The sequence below is a fragment of the Triturus cristatus genome, chromosome 12, assembly GCF_964204655.1.
Source record: "Triturus cristatus chromosome 12, aTriCri1.1, whole genome shotgun sequence".
In the NCBI taxonomy this organism is placed as follows: Eukaryota; Metazoa; Chordata; class Amphibia; order Caudata; family Salamandridae; genus Triturus; species Triturus cristatus.
This window is the reverse complement of record NC_140595.1, coordinates 475,902,839-475,927,435: the sequence shown is the minus strand read 5'-3', so window position 1 is coordinate 475,927,435 and position 24,597 is coordinate 475,902,839. Positions and strand designations below refer to the sequence as shown.

General features: G+C 42.9%; 1 protein-coding gene across 2 annotated transcripts in view; it reads right to left on the bottom strand.

The window, feature by feature from the left end:
- The window catches only part of LRP3 (LDL receptor related protein 3), a 113,205-nt gene that overhangs the window by 39,614 nt on the left and 48,994 nt on the right, over positions 1 to 24,597 (bottom strand). For both annotated transcript variants that reach the window (XM_085639511.1, XM_085639512.1), the window contains exon 4: positions 15,822 to 16,030. In XM_085639511.1, coding sequence (XP_085495637.1) covers positions 15,822 to 16,030 — 209 coding nt within the window. The remainder of the gene's footprint in view (positions 1 to 15,821; positions 16,031 to 24,597) is intronic.

Sequence of the window (24,597 nt, the reverse complement as noted above, 5' to 3'; positions counted from 1 at the left end):
AACAATAGATAAAAATGAAACATGGTCGTTGAAGGACTATAGTAAGACCATGAATGTTGAAATTGAAATATGAAGATTTCATGTTACAAAATGTTTGTTGTAAAAATAAAACTGCGACCTTTTCAGGCACCAAGAAGTGGTCAAGTGGTAATTAAGGGAAAAGCGCGCAGCGATGGCAACAACCAGGGGGGAGCGGGGAGGGAGTGCTCGCTGCCTGGACGGGGTTAGGACCCAGGCCGGGGAAGGCAAAGCCGGACCCGATAGAGGCTTAGGGTAAAACGCCGGCCTGCGGCGGGACCCCTCCACGCCACGCCCCCGCAATTAGGAAAACCCGGCTAGGCCAGGGAGGGCATGATAGGCCCACAAACAAAGGAAGCTCCCCCCCCAATCAGGGGGCGTGAGAGGTAGGCAAGGGGGAGGCTAAAAGGGGCCAACGGCCCAGGGAATTCAATTTCAAGGCTCCCCCTCGCGTAAGAAGAAGAAGAAAAGCCCACCCACCCACACCTATGGATACGGGCGTCGCAGCCGTAGGGGGGAAGGGTAGCGGAGCTGACACGAGGAACCTAGTAGAGAACGAAAGTACTAGGAGATAGATGAAAGGCTCACACAGTGTCCTTGGATGCCTCACGCCAGGGGCACTGGGGGAGCCATTGGGCGGCGTGCCGCCAGAGAAAGAACAGAGATGACACTCCTGCAGGACCCCGGGGATGCCTCACGGCAGGGGTACAGACGGAGAAGATGACAAGGACCCAGCCGCAAGAAAATAGAGTAGATGCTCAAGTAAGGTCCTTGGGATGCCAAACGGCAGAGACCCCTGGGAGAAGGAAGGGCCCCGAAAGGATACAGGACGAGCGGGACGGCACTTGCAGCCCGGGCATGCCCATGAAGGGACACCCTCCAAATCGGTAGCAAGCTGAAGCCTAGACCCGCGAATCGAAAAACAGGGATTGGGGCCCCTCCCTCCTCTCCCAGGCAATTGGGGTGGCTGGGTCCAGTATGGGAATAGAGAAAATAATGAACAATAGATAAAAATGAAACATGGTCGTTGAAGGACTATAGTAAGACCATGAATGTTGAAATTGAAATATGAAGATTTCATGTTACAAAATGTTTGTTGTAAAAATAAAACTGCGACCTTTTCAGGCACCAAGAAGTGGTCAAGTGGTAATTAAGGGAAAAGCGCGCAGCGATGGCAACAACCAGGGGGGAGCGGGGAGGGAGTGCTCGCTGCCTGGACGGGGTTTGACAGTCTGCCACATGGTGGCGCTGCTTATCTAATTTAGAGATGAGCAAAACAGTTGGGTATGAATACAATTTACATTAACAAAGTAACTAATACTAGCCTCCCCAGCCATTCTTTTAGCTTTGAAGACCTGAAATTATCTGAACTGTCGCACTTGCAGGCGAGAGAGATGATTAGTAGTTGTTTTGGCAGTAATGACAGGGAGGATGGGTGATTCAAGCTGCAGTGGCCTCCTGGTCAGGGCCCTTCCACTTATTAATTCACAAATTAAGCATGTAACAGAAAGGGCTGCACACAATGTCACGGGGAGGTTGACACCAGCGCATGTTCTAATTCAGAGTGTTAATGCATGTGTAGGAGAGAGCACTTTTTAAATGGAATAATGGTACAGAAAAATGTGGGCACACTCAATTAGGATGTGCACTGGTGCAAAAATTCACTAAGTTTTAGTTATTTAATTCAGATGTAAAAGTCAGTCTCGGAGGCCTTCTCTTAGTCTGGTTCATAGAGACTACTGCACATTAGACAATCCTGGTGCTACGTTAAATTGTTCTTCCCTCCACAGCAAATGTATAATGTATTTCTTGAAATTATTTTAATATTCAATTTTTTACTTTAAATTATTATTTTTCTTATACCCCGCTTTATATATGTTCTATTTTATATAAATCGGCGCACTAAATGTTCTTGACTGGACTTTAATGAATAAAACAATAAACTGGAAATTTCAGGGGAAAAAAGGTGTTTTGAAAATAATGAACCATTGGAGTCAATGGGGTAACCCTGTGGACTACAAAACCTGGGCATTAATAAAAAGTTCAACAAGTGGTTCTGTCGGGGAGAACAATTACTTAATACATACAAACAACTGAAAAAATTCGTCTGTAGGGGTAAAGTCTAATACATTCTTTTATAGACTCCGAGTGGAACACACAAACCGAGCTAATCATCGTTTTGTGGAAATATGGATTTTTCTGGTCAGTTATGTCCCCTATCTTGGACCCCGACGGTTCCATGTGCATGTTACAAGTACATGTATGTTCCCTCCAGTTCCAGTTATGAAGACGCAAACACATGTGCGTCCACCGTCAACATGTCCTCTGTCAGATCCGCCATGAATAGGCCGGATATTCCATTCCTAAGTATGAAAGGCCACCGGCTTTATATGGTTCACTTATGCCATTTTACAGTCCAGGCAAGTAGGCCCTGATTCTGTCATCAAACTCTTCTTGCCTTCTGCCTCTGAAAACTCCAGTCTGAGCCTGCATCTGTGACCATGAACTTTGTCTCATTCTCTGCGCGGCTCACGAAGCCTGACATCGGCCTATTCTCTGCCAAGAACTGTATTTCACCTTCGAGTTATCTGCTTCGCCCCTCAGCCGATGCATTCCTGTCTAGTAGTTTAAGTAAACATTCCTTCCAGCTACCGAGCAATGGCTCGGCTTCTCTGTCTTTATGCAAGTAATTCATAGTCCTGTTACCATGGAATATTCCTACCCCCTCGCATTTAGTGTAGACACTTAGACGCTTGTACACGCACGCACGGTCAGTATAGAATAGATTCTGTCCGAGAGTCCTTCTTTTGTGGATAACATAGTTCTTTAAACATAGGATGTTAGATATGATTTGGGATTAGGTTGACTTGACCCCCCAGACTTTTCGTCTCCACATGTAGAGCTAAACGTCAAGTCCCCTTCACCCCCTAGTTGCACGTCAATCACACGTCATGCTGCTGCGCGCGCATCTATGCCAAGTATTATCTTATAGATCCACCTATATATGACATCATAACCAATTATGTTCCTTTTTACTCCTTATTACACCCATTTTCGGTTACGCATATGAATCGTCATTTTCCTTATCAATTGTTACGCCTACTGCATTCGCTTCATTGTAATGTATGTACTATAAAAGTCATTTCTTGTCAATAAAGTATGTACTTCACTTCCTGAACCTCCGTGGTGATGGAACTTGGAGCAACCGATTATAATCGATCATTGGAATAAAGCCCATTCCGAACCTCTGATACCACGGATTCTGCCTCTCATTTTACTGAGCTATTTTATTATGTTTCCGTATCAAATTAAGTCCCGGTAATGAATTTTATTTACCACATGAATGGCGCCCGAACAGGGACACTTTCTCATCTCACGCGCCGGCGGTGAGTTGCAGGCCCGGTCTCCTGCCACAGCTGGACGGACAATAACGCGTACCAGCAGGATTTCCTGTATCTCCCTCCGGTCAAGCGGGGGCGACTGAGGCTGCGATCAACACCCAGACGAGGCGGTGAGAAGTGCGAAGTATCCCGACCAGAGCCTAGCTGAGAGAGCAAGATCCGAGGTATACAGAGGCCCACCAGTTCGAAGTCAAGTCCAGTTTCCAACGAGTCGAGTCGAGTCCAGTCCGGTCCAAGTTCAGTCTCCGAGGCCTTCCGTTTCCGAAGCTACCCGGTGAGTACCATTACTGGGGAGGCATTTCTGACGTGCACATAGGTTGTGCCGGTCAAGACGGGTTTGGGTACACAAATCCGGTCTGCACTGTTTTAGCAGTGTATATGTACTGTTTAGCAGTATATCAAGTATTCCGAAGTATCTAGTTATTGTCAAAGAATTATGCTTGGTGATTAGTTATGCAGACGATCATCATTGTTGGTTATTTTAAAGGTTAAAAAAAAAATGTTTAATGTTTCATGTGTTAAACGTCCTGCATATTGTGGTATGAATGGTTGTTCATTATTGTGCTTTTGTACTAAGTGTGTTCAAAATCAAGTATCAGATCAGTTCTCAATATGCCGCTCTTTTCGAAATGAAGACAGATCACTACAAGAAAAGGGGTACTCGAAGAAGCTGTACCTATTCCTCCTAGGGACACTCCAGGGTACTTCATGTATCACAAACATGGCTTAGACGCTATATTATTTCTTGATTTATGGGTAGACTACACCAAGGAATTACCAGAAAGTCAGAGGTGGCCCGCAGCGGGAACCTGGGATGCAGAGTGCATCATGAAAGTAGAAGAAGAGTTATGGAAAAGGAAAGTCAGACAGTCACAGAAAGATGCCGTTGAGTTATGGCGTAAAGAATCTCATAGACGTACAGAAAAAGCACGTAGACAGGAGGAGAAGAGTAAAGAGAATTCCAATAAAGTTCGAGAAAATCTATTAATCGAGGAAGGTATCAGAGTGAAATCAGAACAAGTAGACAGACAAAGAAATGCCCTTATGAATGGTATGTATCCCCTTCTAGCCGAAGGATTACCTAAAGCTACTCCAGAAATACCGAAAGACTTGCCGCCCCCATTATTCCCAATAAAGGTACATCCTAAGGGGCATCCTAGAACCGCAGAAGATGTCTTTCTCTCCTCATATTTAGACGACGCAGCTCCCGAATATGCTAATTCCGCCCCACATAGACCGCATACCAGGGAGGTTCAACGCCAAGATCTAGTACCCGTATCCCTACAGCAACAGATCGTGTCACAAGTTCCGGCAAGCACATCTGTTTCTACATCTGTTTCTACAGCTGCTTCTATAGCTGTGTCTACACCTATAGTTGCTGTGTCACGTTCAACGAATCCTTTCACACCCGACACCCTAGATGGGGCTACGGGAGGTGCTAGCAACATTTTTTCTACGCCACCCAGAATAAATAAACTTACCTTTCAAGAGTCAGCACATTCACGTACCCCCAAACTCATAAATGCCCGTACGCTTAAGGAACTTCTTGTAGATTGTAGATATGACCCTGTGCCCGGCAAAGAGGACGAAATGACCCTGGCATCATTACGTATCAGACGAGCCGCGGTGTATCTAGGGAAGTTACCAGGAATGACTGCGCATCTAGATAATATATATCATTTTGTTCAAACAGGGCGAGATTCTGAATGTATTAACAGAGCTATGGAATATCAGAAAGTGGAGATACAGGGGGAACTGTTACGTTTCCTCATAAATTGTGTGATCAGAAATCAAGACCGACCGGGGGTAGACCCGGAAGCAATGCAAATTCTTACCAGATGGAGCCAGAATATATCAGAAGGTAGACATGATAAACAAAATTGTATAATAGCCATGTGCCGAAAGATCCGTAAAGAAATAGAACGCCTACACGAAGAAAGATTAGCGGTAGACGAGTTCGAACAAAACGAGGAGGAAGGGTCAGGACTGCCCGCAGGACAGTCAGACACCATAGCCTATGTAGGTAAAGGAAGATCTTGTAATAGTAATAGATGTCCTATTGACCCGATACGTCCGATATGTCCAGATAATAACAGGAATTTCCAAATACCTATAATTAACATCAGGTCTAACGAGCATTCGTTCCAAGCCGCCGACAAACTACTCCGAGAACGAAGGGGTTATCATTTCCTCGATTCTATGGGTGAACAAGATTTAGCTAGGGCAGCTGTCCATTGGGTGGACAGTCCCGGAAAATATAGTGATGATACAGTAGCACGCGCATTTTTGAATCTCACCCCAGATGAACAGCGGTTAGCTGGGATTTATATGATTCAGCAACTCATTATACTATATCAGAGTCAGCATTCGGACCCTGGTCCCTTACCTGACATATTGACTGAATTGCTTATGAATAGATGGAAAGGTTCAGGTACTAAATTAATTAAAGAAATACTAGAATCAAGAAAGCAATACATTCTTTTTGTATGTTCAGAACATGTTTCACTGCCCATCAAGGAAAGAACCACGTATTACATGGATAGACAGAATCCCTTACGAGAAGTGCACCCAATAAAGGGCGAGGACAACGAGTTTAAGCGCGTATTTGTATATACGCCCATATCAAAAATAGAATTGTTAGAAATGAAGAAAGTGGTACCCAGTCATGACAAAGATCCAGCGGGTTTTCACCGAGAAATTAAAGACAGGTTACTCATGGGAGAGTATACCTATCCCGACATTATGACAATATTAAAGGTATTGATGCCTGCTGGCATTTATGAGAAACTCAGGGAAAAAGAGTGGGAGGTAGGAGACCAAAAGATAGAATGGTCAGTATTAGAAACAGAAGAAAAGGCCCGAACTGCAGGAGCAGGACTTGGGGATAAAACTAAAGCACTACCAGGTTTATTAGTACAGGTACTGCCACGTTTATTAACTACGAAAAAGGAAGATTGGGGTACAATTTCAGCCTGTAAACAGAAGCAAGATGAAGACACTAGTGATTACTATGCCCGATTTGAAAAATGTTTTGGTATAAATAGTGGCATAAAAGCGAGTAGCGAATCATACCCACATCTGTTCGTAACAAAATTAGTAGAAAATGCCCTGCCCCAAGTAAAGAATAGAGTATTAAAATTCGAGAGTACCTGGCAAGGTAACACTCCATCACAAATGTTACAAATGTTACAGTACCATCACAATAGAATTAGAGAGGAACAAGAACATGAACACAGACGCATGAAAGACACGAAAATGAAAATGTTAGTTTCTCAGACAGTTCCAGCTGAAGGACATAAAAAGGGTATGACACATTCCGGTGATTCAGCAGGACCTGTAAAAGGGACATGCAATTATTGTAAAAAGCCAGGTCATTACGTACACGATTGTCCAGTTTTGAAACATAATATCGCCATAGGTAATACAAAAGAAAGACCACGGCCACCTAGACAGGATCAGAATGAACAAGGAGCTCCGCAGCATGCACAGTCCATGCCAGCTCCACAACAGTCTATACAGTTTGTGCCAGCTGCACCAGCGCTGCCTGTTGCTGCCACACAAACCACGACACGACAACTGTACCAGACCGCACAGTACGACTATCCTGATTATCAACGATACGCATGAACAAGCCTAGAGAGGGAAGTTGACTTACCCCTTATCGAGGTCCCTGTAGATCAAGAAGGACCTTATGTACATAGTGAATTATTAGGCCAAGACAGAAAATTTTTACTCGATACAGGGGCAAGTCGAACGACCATAAAACGTAGTGAAGTTCCAGGGGCACCCCTCTCAGGCTCTCAGAATATTTCCCTTGGTTTTTCAGGAAAACCTATTGTTAATGAAGTGTCACAGCCTCTCCCACTTACGATAGGACCTTTGACCCGAACTACAGATTTATTGCTTACTAAATCATGTCCAGAAAATCTGTTAGGAATAAAAACACTGAAAGCTCTAGGAGCCATAATATGTTGTTCTCCGGAAGGAGTAAGGTTGTTTTTACGTGATTTTAAAGGTCACTATGTATCTAGAGACGTGGATCCCCGACTGCAGACTTTACCTACACATCTATGGGCACAAGGCCCTACTGATGTTGGTTGCATGAATATTACACCATATCGAGTCACATTAAAGGCAGGAGTGGTACTACCACGAATGCGACAATACAAGTTACCACCAGATGCTGTAGTGGCTTTGCTGCAAATCATTGACGAGCTCATTGCCCAAGGAGTAGTTGTAGAAACCGACTCCAACATATGTAATTCACCAATAATTCCGATTCTTAAACGAACAGATCCAAAGGCCCCGCCAGTATATCGATTGGTTATTGATCTGCGCGAATTAAACAAATGCATTGTGCCACAATTTCCTGTGGTCCCAGATATCTCATCATTACTGACAGCGATTGATTCCGAAGCGACATTCTTTACTGTAATCGATCTCAAGAATGCCTTTTTCAGCGTCCCAATAGATCCGGAAAGCCAATATTTGTTCGGATTTAGTTTAAATGGGCGTAGCTTTAAATTCTCACGCGCACCTCAAGGATTTACAGAAAGCCCCAGCATCTATAGCCAAGCACTGAAACGAGAACTCGACAGCATCCACATGCCAGTTAACACTGCCTTGCTTCAATATGTCGATTATCTGTTGATCACCGCTAGAAGCGAACCCGAATGTGAGAAAGCATCACTGACAGTTTTACAATTTCTAGCTGAAAAGGGACACAAGGTGTCCCCTTCTAAGCTGCAATTCTGTGTCCAGCGAGTTATTTATCTTGGACACTCGCTGTCCAAGGAGGGAAGGCAGCTTACACCCGACCGCATTCAGTTAATAGCTAACATGCCAATACCTAAGACACAAAAGGAAGTACGGGCTTTCATAGGCCTCACTTCATACTGTAGACAGTGGATCCCTCAATATGCATTTCTAGCAAAATCGCTCATTCAGTTGACAACACAGGAGGCAGCCACATCGACTGTCCTCCCTTGGACTCAGGAACATACACAAGCTTTTGAAAGCCTAAAGAAAGCTTTATGTCAAGCACCTGTTTTAGCAACGCCATGTTACAGAAAACAGTTTACACTTTTTGTTACAGAACGCGAAGGTACTGCCTTGTCAGTACTCACACAGGAACAAGCAGGAGCACACAAACCATGTGCTTACTTTTCTAGTACATTAGATCCCGTAGCTCAGGCTTTGCCTGCGTGCCTGAAATCAGTGGCAGCGACAGCTTTAGCAATCAGACAAAGCGATGCCATAGTGTTAGGACATCCATTGACAGTTCAAGTACCACATGCAGTAGAGGTTCTTGTAAATAGAACGCAAACACAACACTTGACTATAGCGCGACTTACAGGGTACGAACTTACATTGTTTCAGCCACACATAGAAATCAGACGCTGTAACACATTGAATCCTGCCACACTTTTGCCAGTAACCGGAACAGATCCACTAGCCCATGACTGTATTGAAGTTATTACAATAACGACGAAACCTAGACAAGACTTAACCGATGTCCCATTGTCAGACCCAGACCTGACATTGTATGTAGATGGTTCATGTATGAGAACAAATACAGGAGAGTTGGTGGCTGCTTACGCAGTCACAACAGATACTGAAGTCATTGAAACTAATCGTATAAATACTTTGTCAGCTCAAGCCGCAGAGCTCATCGCTCTGACACAAGCCTGTATTCAAGCCACAAATAAAAAAGCCAACATATACACTGATTCACGTTATGCATTCGGAGTTGTACATGACTTCGGCGTGCTATGGCGAGAGAGAGGTTATTTAACTTCCCACGGTGCCCACATTCAGCACGGACCCCTCATTCATGCCTTATTAGATGCAATACATCTACCTACTGCAATATCAATTATGAAATGTAAGGCTCATACGAAGGTTACTGATATCATTTCTCAAGGCAATGATCTAGCCGACAGAACAGCTAAACAGACTGCTCAAACCCAAACATCCGACATGACAAAGACAATAGTCCCGATGCCGACACATTGTATGACAGTTAAAGATCCTACCCTTGACGTAATTGACATACAGACACATGCTACGCCAGATGAAATAAAGAAATGGACCGAATTAGGAGGGATCCAAACGGACCAAGGATGGATGATGAAGGAAAAGTCTGTGTGGTTCCTTCCTGATTCAATGGTCCAAGTTATAGTTAACACTATACATAGTCCAGCACATCTAGGAGAAAAAGCTATGCTAGACAGCATTCAACACATTTGGTTCAATAAACATTTACGAGCAGCAGCCAAACAAAAGGTCCGTACCTGTATGATCTGTTGCCAGTTCAACCCAGGAAAAAGTGTTCCCGTAGAACAAGGTGGATTTCATCCTCCTGATCACCCTTTTGAAGTCCTCCAGATGGATTATATCCAGATGGAACGATGTCGAGGATTCAAATATGTTCTCGTAGTTGTTTGTGCTCTTTCCCGTTGGACGGAGGCATACCCGGTTTCAGATTACACTGCCCCGACTACTGCCAAACAGTTGGTTCGAGAATTCTTCCCACGATACGGTTTACCACGTGTTGTTCACTCAGATAACGGCCAGCCGTTCTCATCCGAATTAATGAAACATGTTTCACTTTTGTTAGGTTATCAGTGGAAATTTCACTGTGTCCGACACCCCGAAGCAGCAGGTCTCGTAGAAAGACATAATCAGATACTGAAAATAAGATTGTCCAAAATATGCAGAGAGAAAGGTGTCGGCTGGGTAGTAGCGTTACCAGTTGCACTCTTCTACATGAGAATGGTAGCACACTCTCGAACAGGGCTATCCCCGTATGAGGTGATCTTCGGCAGACCACCAAATATGTGGGGGACGCCTATACCACGCAAAATAACTGATATTGACTGTAATATGCTGACAGATTACTTGGCTTCCTTGATGTCTGCACTACAATCTTGTCGTTCACAGGTAGCTGCAGCCTTTCCCGACAACACTGAGGTGAAACCCCATGACGTAATTCCGGGGGACCTCGTCCTTGTGAGGAATTTCGACCGAAAGACTCAGCTGGAGCCCAGGTGGAAGACACCCAAGTTGGTCTTGCTGACCACAAGGACAGCCGTAAAGATCGAGGGCAGGAAAGGATGGATTCATTCAAGTCATATCAAGAAATTTCATGGACTTCCTTCAGATGTAAACAGCCCACCTCGTGTGTCCTCACCAATTGACTCAAAACTACCTCTGGCTGAGGCCGACAGTAAAGAACTATATAAACTAAAATTAAGGCCTAGACCGTCGGACGATTTGATTGTTTAAGTCCTCTCCTAGGTGAAGCGGTTGAATCTGTCTCCGACATGTATCCCCTAGACCTGAATCATGGACAGTCGCGAAAAATGATGAAACGACAGGCGTATTGTAAATCACTGCGTAGCCATTGCATAGTGACATTATTAATCTTGTTTTTCTTAAGTCTTTTAATAATTACTGCAAGTATATTGTTGCACATATATTACCCTATTGCCAGAAACGTTTACAATGTTACTGCTGAACATTCTTTTAGTGACTTACCCCCGCATGAATTGTCTTATAGACTTGCGCTGCGCAATAACACTTTCATTAGTATGTTACATCATTCCCATCAGACTAGTAATGCAACTAATTGTTGGGTGTGTGGCCGACTCCCTCCCTATCAGAATTATGAAGGAGTCCTGCCTTTCTTTCCACATCCGTTTACACATAATGGCTCCTGTGGAGCATGGTTCAGCTTAATGAATTCCATAGACTCAGATACAGCCGTTTACCAAGACCAGTGGGTATGGGGAAATCTGAACCTAGTTTTATTCAAAGTCTGTTACCCTGACAAGGAGGGTCGCCCCAAAGGAACAGGAACTGATCTAGAAAATGAAGTATATGGATTAGGTAACTTTACTCCTAATCTCATGGTTCTAAATGTCGAATCCGAAGTTGAACTAGTTTTACCAACCATGTCAGTATTCCCAGCGAAAGGTGAATTGTGTGTAAGAAAAGTTGGTTCCATACATATGGGCCATAGTAAATGCACTACTACAGTAGAATTCAGTGATCAAGGCAAATCTTCATTTAGAGCTTATCGCCACTCCTACTTTAGATGTGGTCAGACTGCATATATGCGTCTACCTCTAGATTGGGATGGTACCTGCTACATTGCATTCCTTTTGCCACCTGTTTTCCTAGCTCCTCCTGATTATTATAGAAATATTCATTTAGTACACAACAGAGAGCGGAGAGATCTCCCAATTGTCGATTACACTGAAACAGCATGGGAAAAATACACAGATTTCAATAAAGGCATCTTTCCCTATATAGGTACTGTTACTAATAGTAAGCTGATACGTAGATTAACTAGAACCCTTGAAGCGGTAGTGAATGAAACTATTTCCGCCTTAGGCAATTTAACAGAAGAGCAGTCTGCTATGCGGATTGTTGTGCTTCAAAATCGTCTTGTCCTTGACGTCATCCTGGCTGATAGGGGCGGAGCTTGTAGGGTCATCGGATCAAGCTGCTGCGTATTCATACCAGAAAATTCGCCATCTGTATATAAAGCTATAACTCGCCTTCATAAGATTGTAAGCCAGATACACCAGAACCCAGGCACTTGGACTTGGTCCGGTTGGTTTTGGAGTGTGATATCAGCCTGGGGATGGAGAGTTCTATCCTTCCTAGGTATTGGCCTTCTCATACTATTCAGTTGCTGTCTATGTCTACAATGTGGACCAGCGATCTGTGGTCTGTGTGCCACATCGTGTATTCCACCACCAAGAATTCATTCGTCACGTAAGAAGAAAGAAGAACAAATGATGTTATATGAACAGATCAATGGATTGATGAAGATTGATATCTCTTAACGGGCAAGTAGGGGACAAGGAGGGAATGTGGAAATATGGATTTTTCTGGTCAGTTATGTCCCCTATCTTGGACCCCGACGGTTCCATGTGCATGTTACAAGTACATGTATGTTCCCTCCAGTTCCAGTTATGAAGACGCAAACACATGTGCGTCCACCGTCAACATGTCCTCTGTCAGATCCGCCATGAATAGGCCGGATATTCCATTCCTAAGTATGAAAGGCCACCGGCTTTATATGGTTCACTTATGCCATTTTACAGTCCAGGCAAGTAGGCCCTGATTCTGTCATCAAACTCTTCTTGCCTTCTGCCTCTGAAAACTCCAGTCTGAGCCTGCATCTGTGACCATGAACTTTGTCTCATTCTCTGCGCGGCTCACGAAGCCTGACATCGGCCTATTCTCTGCCAAGAACTGTATTTCACCTTCGAGTTATCTGCTTCGCCCCTCAGCCGATGCATTCCTGTCTAGTAGTTTAAGTAAACATTCCTTCCAGCTACCGAGCAATGGCTCGGCTTCTCTGTCTTTATGCAAGTAATTCATAGTCCTGTTACCATGGAATATTCCTACCCCCTCGCATTTAGTGTAGACACTTAGACGCTTGTACACGCACGCACGGTCAGTATAGAATAGATTCTGTCCGAGAGTCCTTCTTTTGTGGATAACATAGTTCTTTAAACATAGGATGTTAGATATGATTTGGGATTAGGTTGACTTGACCCCCCAGACTTTTCGTCTCCACATGTAGAGCTAAACGTCAAGTCCCCTTCACCCCCTAGTTGCACGTCAATCACACGTCATGCTGCTGCGCGCGCATCTATGCCAAGTATTATCTTATAGATCCACCTATATATGACATCATAACCAATTATGTTCCTTTTTACTCCTTATTACACCCATTTTCGGTTACGCATATGAATCGTCATTTTCCTTATCAATTGTTACGCCTACTGCATTCGCTTCATTGTAATGTATGTACTATAAAAGTCATTTCTTGTCAATAAAGTATGTACTTCACTTCCTGAACCTCCGTGGTGATGGAACTTGGAGCAACCGATTATAATCGATCATTGGAATAAAGCCCATTCCGAACCTCTGATACCACGGATTCTGCCTCTCATTTTACTGAGCTATTTTATTATGTTTCCGTATCAAATTAAGTCCCGGTAATGAATTTTATTTACCACAGTTTCAAAACATAATATTTACTAATTCATATATGGCTGTCACTTTTTATTACCATCAACACATGAATAACATATAAATAGAGGTGATTGAGGTGAGCACAGTGATATGTGTGACAATGTGATTTTATACGTAAAGTGTACAAGACATACAAATATATACATGAAAGTGGAAATTGATAAAGATCGGTTCAATAACGTTTTTTCACATATTTTCAACAACCCCTTTATAGTTCATATTTTTCTTGGGCCGTGCTGCGCGCTGAGAAGGCTGCACATTCATTGTGCTTTTCACAAGGAGAATCCTACCAGAGTGGCCAAGTACATCTGCCTTGACTCTGTTTTCACACGGAAGACCCTACCAGAGAGTGGCTAATCATATGTGTCTTGTCGCTGATACTTCAGACAAGATTCCAACCTGGAAGGTGGACTTTGCTTTGATTAATGGTGTGGTAAGCTTTGTACAACCGCCCTTGCGATTTGTACCTTTAATGAGACAACCATCGCAGGATTTCATGTTAGGAGACCTGGTGTATGTTTTTTGGACACAAGCCATCCACCATTAATGCATTCTTGACGAGTGTGAACATATACCATCCCCTGGCCTTGGCTGTCCTCTGCTGTTTTTAGTCCTGCGGAAGATCTGCTTTGACGCACTTTCATTCACACATACGTCAGGGTTGAAACGTCAACGGTTACTTAAGTTTATGTCCAGCAGATGTCCTTGGATAGAGCATCATGTGCAAAAAGCATACAAAAAGCAGGAAAAAAAATCTTGTTCAACTAACAGCAAAAATGGTCACAGGTAGAACAGCAGCAAAAGAAATGGGAGAAGACCACTATCCAAGAGTGGATCACAAGCGAAGGCAAATCCGGGAGCAAGGCAGAGGCAACATCGAAGGGAAGCGATAAATGAATAGGACTGTAAAACGATAAGAGAGGAACACAGAAGGTTTGGGGAAAGGAGCAACGAAAAAGAAAACAAGAGATTGAGCTATGGAAACAGAGAAGAAATGAAAGAGCATGACTTGCACTTTTGGCTTCTGTTTTTCAACGTTGCCAGACTGCTTCTGTTGAATCATTCGCGCTTTTCCTTCTTTTAGAAGAAATGTACAGTAGATGAGTGTATGAAAGCGGAGACAGAAAACAATTTTATTTGCATTTTCTCTTCTATTGGAAGATTGTGAGAAAGTGAGAAAGAAGATTGCATTTTTTTTTTAAACTAACACTAATAATCATGAAAAAATAAGAAAATCACGCAATAGTAAGCAGAGTAGCGATTGGGGGGAAAAATTACTTACAAAAGGTGAGTAATAGATTACGAAAGGGGTGAGGAGCAAAAGGAAGAAAAGATATGGAAAATACAGAGATACCCCAGGATGCACATTTTTAAAGATAATTAATAATAATGAGAATGTTTCCCCCCCCCTCAATTATGATGACTGTGCAGCCCCCACATATGTATGTTCCTTCCGTAGTTGCTGACTGTGCCTTCCATCTGCTGCTTCCTATATTTTTTATAGCACTGACTGTGCCAGGATTCTAGTTTGGTGGATTTTGTTTGGAATAGAGAGGGAGCGGGCTGAACAAAGGGGCAGGTGTTATACGAGATATTTTGTTAACTATAGGCAGGTTTGTGAGGTAACATTGTGTTCCCTTGCTTTGTTATGTGAAATCTGTGAAAATGGTGCAAAAAGTGCCAATCTGACATTTAGCGCCATATGTCAAGCAAAATTCATTCTTGCGTCCATTTTGGAAGTTAGGGTGCATTCTGTGTTAACACGATAGTGTCAAAAAACACAAGTGGAGCGGAAAACAGCTGCTCACATTTGGGTTGTTCGCATTTTCCACACGCTATCATTTTGCTTGAACACGGTGTAATTACGCAACATGGCATTGCAGTATAATTTTAGGAATTCCTCTTAACAAGCATAACTCAAAATGATGCCGTCAATTTAAATTTCGCTCTGGCATAGCTTGCAGAAATGCAGCGTAATGGTCTGCAGAAGCCTCATGGCAAGACAATCCACTTATAGGTCGACACCTCTTGATGTGCTGTATGATGTAATGGAAGACATCCTATGGGCCTGATTCAGAGGTTGGCGAATGGGATAAACAGTCACAAACATGCTGTATTGCCCTTGTAATACGGTGGACAGAATATCCGTCACCTTTGCGATCAACTAGGCCATCTGCCAAACTAAGTCAGGCCCCAGGTTTTTAAAAATGCGGCTGAGTTATAAACAACGTTTAGCCTATCTATAGGAGTCCTAGCACGCATGGCAATTCAGGCAAGAACTCAACATCAAATACGGTAAAATTTATCACAACAAAATGAAGGCAACATGAAGATGTTATCAAGTACCTCGTATATATGATAAGCGAAATCCCTGAGATTGGCCTGAACTTAATGCATCTGAATGAAAGAAAATCCAGGTGTGATCCCTTGAGGAGATGAAGGCAGGCGGGATGGATGGCCCACACACTTTGTACTCTTCTCTCCTGGAGGATGGGCCAATCATAAGCCAGTCCACATCACACCTGTGAGAGTCTTCCACATCAAAATTCTTAAAACTGTCAATGAAAAACACAAACAAGCAGAAAAATTAAATATTCTTAAAAGGACACTTTTGAAGCAAATACAAAAAGCAGACACATTTCGCAGAGCGTAAAATGAGGAAAGATCTTCAGGAAATTGCTTTTACAATCAGAAACGTGGACCTTTGGGACGAGGAAAATGTTTTTTTTTTGTGTATAATTTGCTATTCTGGGTGTTCTTCTGAATTAGGGATAAGGGATCCTGGAGCAAAAAGCAATTTTCTAATGAAAGGGGTCTTGTAGATGTAAGAATATTCAATATTTAAAGGCTCAGAGATAGAGGGTAATGGTGTGATCTGGGTGACTGATTGGTTCTTTAAAGGCCTTAAGATAAACAGACACAGAAGGGAAAAGACTTCATCAGAAAAGAATGATGTAGTTCTACTACTTTTCTGGTGCAGGACACAGGACTAAAGCTTTGCACTCTATTACTCATAGTCCTCTTAACTCTCTCCTCATCCCTAATAAAAGAGAAAGTATGGCAGCATGTACTTTAACATCAAGTATTCTCTATTCAGATTCTTCAGTATGGCTCCACAGATGATAGGTCTTTATTTGGGTTCAACTACTGAAATGAATCCTCTCGACACTATACAGGCCCCCTTGTATTTGGTGCAGAAGGCAATATTAATTCTTTGAAATATAATGACAGCTGGTTAATGTTGTTCCTGATAACCTAAGAACTCCAGCGATGGGAAACTACGGCATAACTTTGTAAGAGGACAACATGAGAGCACATCTATTGTAGCTCTTTACAGATCAAGTCACTTTGTAACAAGAAGGACCAAAAGTAAGCATGGTGGTAACTCCTCTTCTGTGATGACTATCATATAGGGGTGGCTCCTCCATTTGAGCAGAGGAACGTCTCCCCAAAAGCCAGAGTTGAAAAATGAAACGGTAATAACATTTTTTATTACAGTTTTATTTGTCAGCGGCCAACCAGACATGCGCATTTTAAAATTCTCTAAACTAGCGGTCTTAGACAGGGGGTTAGAGAAAGCACAGGCCTCCAGTGCTCTCAGGAGCACTGGGAGAGCCTGCTCTATCCAATCCTGGTGCTGCTTTCATGATGTGAAAGCAGCACCCGGATTGGTTAGAGCAGTTTCCTGCATCAGGAGGTTCCTGGAAGAAACTCAAGGGAGGAGGACGTCACGCTGCGGAGGTAAGTGATTTTCAAAAACGTTATAATTTTTTTTTTGGGCCTCCACTCCCTCCTCCCCACCCCGCCTCACCCCCCTGATTACAATCCAGCTGCCACTGCTATCATATGCAAGCCGGCAGGTAAAGCGTTATACAAGAAGGACTAGCTAAAAAAACGTTCCCATCGAACTGCTTCAGTGAAAACAACTCTTAAAAAGAAAACAGAAGAGACTTCCCACTTTTTTGCCAAAAATAAATTGAAATTTAGTACCATTATTCAATGAGAACTGGGGTTGAAAGTCGAGCAGGGAAAGAAGTTTAATCTCTTCTGGAAACATAGAAGACAGGGTACGACTTTAACTTAGCACCCTAAAGCAAGGTGTACAATTAATATTAAAATGTTGGTGGAACATTTCCACTATAGTTATGGAAGTGCTCCCCAGCTGCAAATCCATCAGGTTTAACCAGCATTTTGCTGGTTGTTTTGCACAATGTAAAGCCTTCTAATCCACTAGGAATTAGTAACCCGTACATACATGTAATTAAGTCCGTTTTGTGGCTATGGCATTTTACAATTTTATGAAAGCAAATTTGTAAAGTCCATGAATTGGGTAAAGGCTTGTTCCAGTGTACATAAATGGGACAAAGAGAGCCCTAGTGCTGATAGATTCTTGGCCATGCTAGATCCAACAACGCCTTCCCTCAAATTAATTTGCATAGAACTGCTAGGTTTTGGCAACTCTCAGAACCGGTTTCCAAGGACAGAAGGCAAGCCAGGATTACTGGGTCTCAGCCATGGCGGATAGGTCTATTAATCACTGGTGTTCTAGGGTCCTTCCAACTGTAGAGTTGCAAAATGAGCCAACACCACCCCAAATGCACTTGACTTTTTGGGTAGCGAGGCCGAGCAGTCCAAGGCATGGAAGGGAGGAATTGCGAGAGGTGGAGATTTTTTTTTAAAGAACAAAAACCCTTCATCTCATCAAAAGGTAATATGATACATAGAAACAAAGACGCACTACTGGGATACACACATCAATGTTCACCACACACAGAAACATAAAGTCTTAAATTAAGCTCATGTGCAAACTATGGAAACTGTGGAGCAGCTATCCTGACATCTGAGAACCGTAGGTCAGTTCCTAAGATTTCACTAGGCAGCTTTAGTATGCGGGCTGAAGTTATCTCTCAAAGTCACACAAATATATCTGCTTAGAAAAAATTCACGATCTGTGACCCCAAATCCTCCTGTGTCAGCTGATGAAGGCTGCAGCAGCTCCGCAAAGGTCCTCTGGGCACTTGGCTCAAGCACCTGCAGTGCAGAATCCTTTCTTTTTTATTCAGGCACAAGGGTGAGGTCCTTGGGCACAGCGGAGGTCCTCCACTGTAGCAGTCACAGTAGTGGGAGACTGGGTGAATCGTCATTAACAAACTTGGTCTTTAGATGTGCAAGGAGGTCAGGAGACCCTTTGGTTTATGCAGGCCGGCTTCAGATCTACTCTCTGCTTCTTCCGGGCTACTCTTTTATCAGACTTAGTGGCTGGGCTTTTGCTCCTCTAGCAGACAGCTTCTGCAGGTCACAGAGCTCATCTCCCCCCCCCCCCTTTAGCAGACAGACAGGCTCTCAGGTCCCCGGAGAACCCATAACTTATCAAGCAAGGTGTGCAACTTTCCAGTGATTTTCACTTGCCTCTGGAAGGCTGGCTATCAGCAATCCCAGCAGTGGATCACACCAGCTTGAGTAAAAGTGTAGTGGCCCCATCTTCGGTAGGTGAAGTAGCTTGACATTGGAGCCAAAGTAGGAAACACTGTGTCCCAATTTTATATATAGCTTTCAGACAAGGGATCTGGATTCATTGTCTATAGTTCAAGAACCAGTTTGGAGTGATTCTTTTCATAACTTCATCTTTTTTCTGCTGTGCAAGCAATTATTTGTTAAAGGAGAAGGCTCTCAGACCAGACAGTGATGATGCTGGCTCCAAGCAGGAGTGCATGTAACAAACACCATGAGTGTCAAGGACTGCATCTGGCTGTCATTAGCCTTCCTGAATGGACCAGTCAAGGAAAGACAAAAGGTCCAGGGCCTGCATAGAAACTTCTCGCTTTTTAAAAACTGAATCTGCTGACTCACGCCCCTTCCTCTACCATCACACAAACAGCAGAGCTCAGGACGGACTAATCAGAAATTCTCTGCTAAATAGGTCACGTAGAATTTCTAAGGGCAGACCTACCTTCTTGGCTCCACACTTCAGTGTCTGTGGCCACACGCTCTAGCTCTGAAATGCTCACAAAGCACTTCCACAGTCTGGGAAGGCTGTATCAACATCATCGTATGCCATGTCAAAACCAAATCTAATCCAAATTTGATCCCACTGGCTATAGCATATATACACTCACAACCAACATGGAGTCCTACTATCAGGCATGTCCACAGGACACACACTCAACATAAGTATAGCTTGTGAACACGACACATGAGCAAAACTTTACATGAGCCGATAGGCATTGCACATTCAGAAACAGTATGCTGCCACCACCACTCATAGTACATTTCCCAGACACCGATGATAGTCTTGAGTCACTCAAGGGTACGTTTCTGACACTTCCCACTTAACCTCAGAGTCAGGCTCTGGCTCTCAGGACCAATTTCTGGCTAAGCCTCAGCATGCATGGAGGATTTTGTGGGTGTTGGGAAAAATAAGTAAGGATAGCAGGTTCACTTGCAGGTGAGTAGCACATGGTAGGGGTTCCTGTCCATTTACCATGCCCGAGACATTCCTATCCCGACACAAACTCTCAACAAACTGATTCCCAAATTTCAAAACTGGTTAAGTGCCAAGTCTGGCACCACTCTTAGTGCATTGGTAATGTACCTTTTACCCTCCAAGATTATGCAAGGAAAACACTGCAAGTCCTGAAGCGTATTTTAATTTATTACCAGTGTTGGACTCATAATATTATATCACTTCTTATTACGGCAGAAGCTGGTCCAATAAGATAGCTCTAACAACAGTCAAATCATTCAAATCCAAAACCTGGGTCAAAGTTCATCTTGACAAGTAAGGTAAACTATAGTGTAACGTGGTGACTTCTGGCTTTATTCCAGTACTGTTCTTGCACCACTAATCCAATCTTTATTTAGCAGAACATTTGTTTCCTCCAAAGCTGAAGCACACCCCTGCTTTGATGTATGTTAATAACACCATATTTTAGGACTAATCTGGTGTCAAGGTGTAGTGGGATCCTGGATGCTAAATTGCATTAATTTATTAACGTGCGACCAGTAGACATAAATCTAAATTTGTAGTGGTTGGTACAAATTAAGTTGACAAAAAATTTGGTGTGTGCTTGTTGGTGCTCAAACAGTTGAAAACATTAATATTTAAGCAAATATCTTGATGACAAAGTAGGTGGAATGTGATGCCTTTATCTAAAGAAATTGTATCTGGAGAATCTTTGTGCTTTGTCACTTTCATTAAATATATTGGGGTAAGTTGATCACACAATTTTGACCTTCATGGGTTTGTTAACACAGTGCATAGATAACAAGAAAGAGGTACATTTCTCTGATTAAAACTGAACATACTGAAGTCAACAATCAAGACCACATTTCGGCATCATGTCTAACGTGCCCAAAGCCACATAAAATCTGCTCAGTAACTACTAGTTTATTAAATGCAGCACCTGAGATTCTATTAGAAACTACTTTACAAGTACTGAAGAAGGACTGGCAACTCAAATTCTTTAAGAATTCCCTGATTATGATGAGGTTTTGGTTTCATTTTGATTAAACATGTTTCAGTTCAAGAAACCTTTGGAGCTTCTGACAAACCGCATACAAATATGAAAACATAAAATAATAAATGGCACTCTTAAAAATAAGGAAAAACTAAATAAATGTGTGTCCTGGGATGAATGCGAGAAAGACAGGGAAATGAAAGAGAAAAGTAAAGTTTCAATTCCAAAGAAAAAAACATTTCAATTCAAAAGAGAGCAACACAGGGGTCTTCAAAGCCATAACTCTCAGTCTCTTCAAGGGAATTAGATTGCAACAATTGGCCTTATGCCATATTGGAACCAAATGCATCCAAGATTAACTTCAGGGGTGAAGACAATTTGCACTGGGTTCTGAAATGCAAGAGACATTCAGGGATATAGCTGTCTCCATAGATAATCAGAATAACATCTCTCTCTCCTCTCCTTATTCGATATGTGCAGTCTTCATTTTTCAAGCCAGCTGTCCAGATTACAACTAGACCTCGCCTGTCTCTTAACCAGGACAGTCTTTTGTTAGTCAAGGCATCCTAGGAACCATATCTTCATGTACTGAGGACATGTTTAGTGATGGTGTCTCTTGTGTCCCTTTGTCCCTTACCAACTTCACCATCCTTCTATCATTTGATATTAGAATTAAGCGGTTTGTTCTCAGAAGGCTTGTGTTTTTATTAGGTAGAAGCTTTGGCACTCAGCTAGTCAGAAGTGACTGACAATGAACTCAGCTGGGCACAAATCACAGAATGTTAGGGGACAGAAATGGTTGTCACCTGAGAAGGGTATGTAAGCTCTTGCAACCTACCTGTGCCAGTGGTGATTGCTGAACACTTTGAAATACTTTCTTTCCTTTGTGAGGTTGACTGCATGAGAATAGTCTGGCTGCCCAGAGCTTTGAAATTCCTTTCCATAGTAGATGAAAACAGTGATGGTTTACTTGAGTTGTGTTAAGTACGGAGTTCTTGCTTGAGAATAGGACTTTCTTCTTTTTGTGCTTTAATAATGTGCACTGACTTGGATACTTAGGGCTGGGGCTCTCTTCAGAAGTCTGAGCAAATGAAGACATTGGATAGGACTCAGGTGTGCTGATGATCGAACTTGATAGAGCCGTTTTGACCATTACAATCACCTATGCACCACTGGAAGAGAAGGGCAAGCGGATTATGTCCTTGCCAGCATCTCACCCATCCAAAGACCTATCTTCCTGTTGACAGAGTGGGTTACTAAGGCTTTATAGTGATTATCTCCAGCAAGATCATATGCATAACTAGGAGCAGCAAAGGGTATTGATTGTAATGGGTATGAGCTCCGGAGGCCCTTCTTTGTTCCACTTACTTTTTGCTTTTGTTGAACAAAGCGAGTGTTCTTTGTTCGCTCTTCTCAAAGAGTCAAGTGAACATATCAAGTCACCCAAAAGGGTTTGATCTACAGATGGATAATCTACTATGTAACGTTTTTCGGGTGCCTAATAAATGGACAGCAAACTTGAGGATGCCATCCTATCTTTACCGGCTTTACATGCTTCTGTCATTGCAGGTTTTCCCTTGCTCTGTCCAATATGTCCACATCAGGTAGAGGGCAAACCGATGCTGCTTCTGATTCAGAAGTTAATACAAAACTGGGACTTGTGTCTGGTATCATCAGTATGCCTGCACTCTTGCATCAAACCTTTCAGATCGGCAGGGGCAGCCCAGATTATACAGGTGTTACAAATGGCCAATCAGAGGAGGGGACGGGGCAAGTGCAGACGCTGCCCTCTATCTTCCTATAGCAATAGGTATCCTAGGTGGGTTTTTTAATAAGGAAACAAGGAGTCAGATAAAGTTACTTATAAATTGTGCTAGAAAAAAAGCATTTTGGTGTGCCATAAAGATCATGGTTGAGCCATGACAAAAATTGTGGACAGATTAGGGCATATTTTTAGACTTTAATGATCCATAAAGATATTTATCAGAGTTAACATGTTCTTTACAAACCCACAATAAGCTATCCAAATTTGACAGATCATCAAACACCCACACCACTGCACAACACACGGTTTCAATGGCATGCTGTCAAAATCCTAACACGTGTCATTCCTTCCGAAGGCCATCAGAATAGAACTGTATCTGCGCCCATGGGCATCCTCCCTTTAGGTTACAACCCCATCCTGCCCGTAACATCTTTCAACCATTTTTCAGCAGCTCTTTTATTAGCCTGCTCATTTTTACCCAGATTATCAGTAGAGTTGACTTTGATCTTAACAACTGACCACTACGACACTGCTGGAAACTACAGCAAACTCTCCAACAAATGGCACATATTAAACCATTCCTTGCTAGGGCTTCACTACCATTTCACAATTAACTCCACAGATAGATACTGCGGCCTGAGTTAATGATTTCAGTTAAACTTCCTAGAATATAGGATGTCCTATAAAGCCCAGAATTACTGGGCATTTTACAGAGATGTTGCCAGATTACAAGGAGTTTAATGCTCCCATCTTCTACCGGCTCTGAGCATGTATGAATGGAAGTGGGGGTCCACAGCAGGGTGTTTTGTGGCGGACATGGTTTGGGAAGATTGGGGAAACAGGGCATGTTCCTTTGCGGTTAGGGAAGCATTGCTTGCTTTCACTCACTGCTCAGGTTAAAGGTGAGGATTGACGAGGCCTGAGCCTCTGCTCACTGCCAACCAACAGCACTGGTGTTTTTACCGGGTGTATTTTCACACCACATAAACCCGAGTCCAATGTCCCAGCATCCGGTAGTGCAAGGTGAGGGAACACCGGCCACTCTGAATTGACGGCAGTGATATTTCCCCCCAGGTACACCACTCCAGCCAACCCCTAAAGGTCCTGAATACATTTAGCTGCTTCTGCACCACAGGTTTGGAACTGCAGCACTTCCAAGTTACCAATCCTGTCAGGCTGAAAAGCCTTCTGTGCTATCCCACAATGCTCCACTTCACTACCACAGTACGGCTCATTTTTAACATGAGTCTCCATGGCCTGCAAGTGGACCTGACTTTGGACCCTACTACCCCTGAAGACAAACATCTATGAAACTAAGCCCACCACCATACCCAGGTATGTGTAGCCAGAACCATGCCTGCTTCGGGAAAGCTTACACAAAGACTGAAAACATCTATTAGGACCGCAGGTTATTAGGAATGCTCTACACAAAGGTATGCATGTATATGTACAAATATGCTTCGGTCCCAGTCTCTGTTTCATAGTACCAGTCTAAAGCAATTTAAATCTTTATAGAAAATTTATATTTTCTGCAGCAAATATGAAATATTCTTTTGAATAACTCTTGCATGCAAAAAAAATAATGAAATGAATGAGATTTTCATTATTAAACACGGTTTGTTATTAAAAAATGCACGTGCCTACTTACTGTTCTAGGTGAAGCCACCTATAATGCGGAGAAACAGGAAAATCCTAACTGGGTTCTTTGGATCAGTTAAACAAATAAACAAAAGTAAATGCTTGTGTTTTACTTACACATTTCTTTCCTAGAAAAAAACTAGTATTTAGTAAAACGGAGGACAAGTCCTGCTGTCAAACCATCTGTGGAAAGTCAGTCTCAATCTGCGCTTGCTGATATTATGAATGTTGGTGCAGATGAATTAGGGGAGGCAGATGGAAC